Source organism: Macrobrachium nipponense, chromosome 3, assembly GCF_015104395.2.
Source record: "Macrobrachium nipponense isolate FS-2020 chromosome 3, ASM1510439v2, whole genome shotgun sequence".
Taxonomy (NCBI): Eukaryota; Metazoa; Arthropoda; class Malacostraca; order Decapoda; family Palaemonidae; genus Macrobrachium; species Macrobrachium nipponense.
Genome location: NC_087202.1, coordinates 119665097 through 119667596, shown reverse-complemented (window position 1 = coordinate 119667596; position 2500 = coordinate 119665097). Strand labels below are relative to the sequence as shown.

Sequence of the window (2500 nt, the reverse complement as noted above, 5' to 3'; positions counted from 1 at the left end):
GGTGAAGTATTGCATATCTGGATAATTGGGATGATTTTGCTTTTCTTTGTTTCCGAGAGAGAGAGAGAGACGAACGAGGAGGAGGATGAGGAGGAGGAGGAGGAGGAGGAGGAGGAGCAGAGCACAAAAAGGTCTAGGACACAGACAGATAGCTACTTTACCTTCCATCCAGCTGAGGAGTTGGAGTCGCCCTTATCTTTGAAGTAGGGAATGTTAGCCACGACCCAGTCGTAGATCTGTGCCAGCGTCAGCCGCCCTTCGGGGGCCGAGCTGATGGCCGCCGTGATGAGATCGGCGTAGCTCTTCCCGCCCCACGCGTTCCTGCGGGCGCTCCCGCCCTTTTTGTTGGCACTGCTTGGAGGCACGGCCGCTTGACTCACGTTGCAATTTGTATTGTCCGCCAGAGCAGGGTATGGGTGCGCGTGGTGGGGCGCCATCGGCGTCGGAGGGAAGTAATGGTGTTGGGGCAGCTCCTCCTGATTGGGCGGGGGCCACGTGTTGCAGCGGCCCCTGGGCATCACCTCCGCCGCCATGCACTCCATCAGGGCCTGCAGAGAGGAGGAGGAGGCGCAGGAGGAGGAGAGGAGGAGGAGGAGGAGGAGGAGGAAGTGGAGGGGACAGAGATTGCGGCCGTGGCACTCACTCACTCACTCCGGAGAGGAGAGACAGCTGTTTGTCCCTGGGGCAGGTCGGTCTCCTTCTCCTTCTTCTGCTCTCGACGTCCCATCAAGTTCCAGCTAAGACATTCAGAGCCTACTGACACGGGTAGCACATGGCCGCCGCTTTACACCTGATTCGGGTGTCTTATTTTTGAAGTCAGGTGCGAAGGCAGGACTTGTAGCAGCAGCAGCAGCAGGAGGAGGAGGAAGAGGAGGAGGGGTTCAGGGGTGCAGGGAGGTCCTAGGAGGTCAGAACCCCCCTACCTCCCCCCTAATCCAATGACCCTCGTCATCATCATCATCATCATCAACACGACACACATAATCACAAAGGACACAAGACACTGGGACACCACGAAATAGTAATGATCAACAACAACAAAAAAATGATTATTTCCCCCTCAGACGTTCGGGTGGATTGCAATGCAAAATATGATCATTAGTTGACAACAAAACAACATGCAGTTAGGTGGTCATGCGGTACACTCGAAAGAGTAGTAGTTTTTGAAGTGTAAAATTGGAGAACATTTCCATCATTCCATCGGGTTAGGCAAGGCATCCAACTGATCTCGCCGAAGTGATTTCCAGGGCATGGAAAGACTGTCAAGTCAAGGAGCGAGCGAGTTCTCTTTCTTTTTCTCTCTCCAGGCAGCCCGAGAGCCTCGCCTGATCGCTCGCTCGTTCGGTCGTATTGTGGAAGCAGTGACGAGCGCGGCCTGGTCTCCCGTCACGCGCCCACACGACACTGGCTGGCTGGCTAGTCACTCACTAGTGTTGCCCTGGCTACCAGGTTGCGGCGACAGCCGCCAGAATGCGCCACCCGATGCACTGAAGGCAGGCGGCCTGCCGCTGTTGCTGTTGCTGTTGCTGTTGCTGCTGCTGCTGCTGCTGCTGCGGCTGCTGAGGCCCCGCACAGGTGAACTCGATGAACGGCCATCATGCACCTGCTGCCGTTGCTGACACCACCGGCGACTTGCGTCTTACACCACTACTTTTGGATGTCTCCTGCTTCTGCTGCTACTGGAGTCGGTGGTAGTAGTGGTTAGGAACTTAGGAAGTCGTCTCTCCGACAGGCCTCTCTTCCTCTTGCTCTTCCTCCTCCTCCTCCACCTCCACTCCATTCCTGCTGAGACCACTTTGACGAATGGGACGTGTGCAGCCTCCATGGCCATTCCACCAAGACGAAGGAGAGAACAGCCTCCAACTCTTCAATCGACGAGAGAAAGAGAAAAAGGAGATTTGGGCAGCAGAGAAAAGAAAGCCCAGGATTGATCACCGTTCCCTCGCCATCACACCTGTCTCCTCCGATTGTCAATTCTATCGACACCCGGAGAGCAGAGGCCCTTTTACAGTAACAGCTCGAAGAAGGGGGAGGGACCGAATTATTCCCTGGCGAAACTAACCCACTCAAAGTATGACGAGTATTTCCAGACTTCCATTATGACGCCAGGAAGCGACTAACGAAGGATGGTGCCTTTTCTCTCACGCCTCTCAAGTTGAATGTAAAACACTGACATCTCTTCCAATTCCTCACTGCTATTTTATGCATGCATACATTCATAATATATACTTGAGAACTATGGTTCCGGATAATGCTTTCACACACACACACGCATATATATATATATATATATATATATATATATATATATATATATATATATATATATATGTATATATATAATATACATTTATTGAACCCTGTTCCCACTAAATCAAAAATCTTATCTGTAATATCTAACAGAAGTAAAAGAAGAGAATAAAGAAGTAGTGTAAAATAATAATCAAATCAATTAACAAACAACGTTGAATTGACACAACTTTTATAGGAACAGGTGCTC

General features: G+C 51.2%; 1 protein-coding gene across 3 annotated transcripts in view; it reads right to left on the bottom strand.

Moving 5' to 3' along the window:
* The window catches only part of LOC135222007 (forkhead box protein O-like), a 726710-nt gene that overhangs the window by 574749 nt on the left and 149461 nt on the right, over nt 1–2500 (bottom strand). The window contains exon 1 of one of the 3 annotated variants that reach the window (XM_064260127.1): nt 162–1416. The exons of the other annotated variants lie outside the window; for them this stretch is intronic. Coding sequence (XP_064116197.1) covers nt 162–542 — 381 coding nt within the window. The 5' untranslated portion in view covers nt 543–1416. Of the gene's footprint in view, nt 1–161; nt 1417–2500 lie in introns of those variants that run through there. 3 annotated transcript variants of the gene reach the window in all.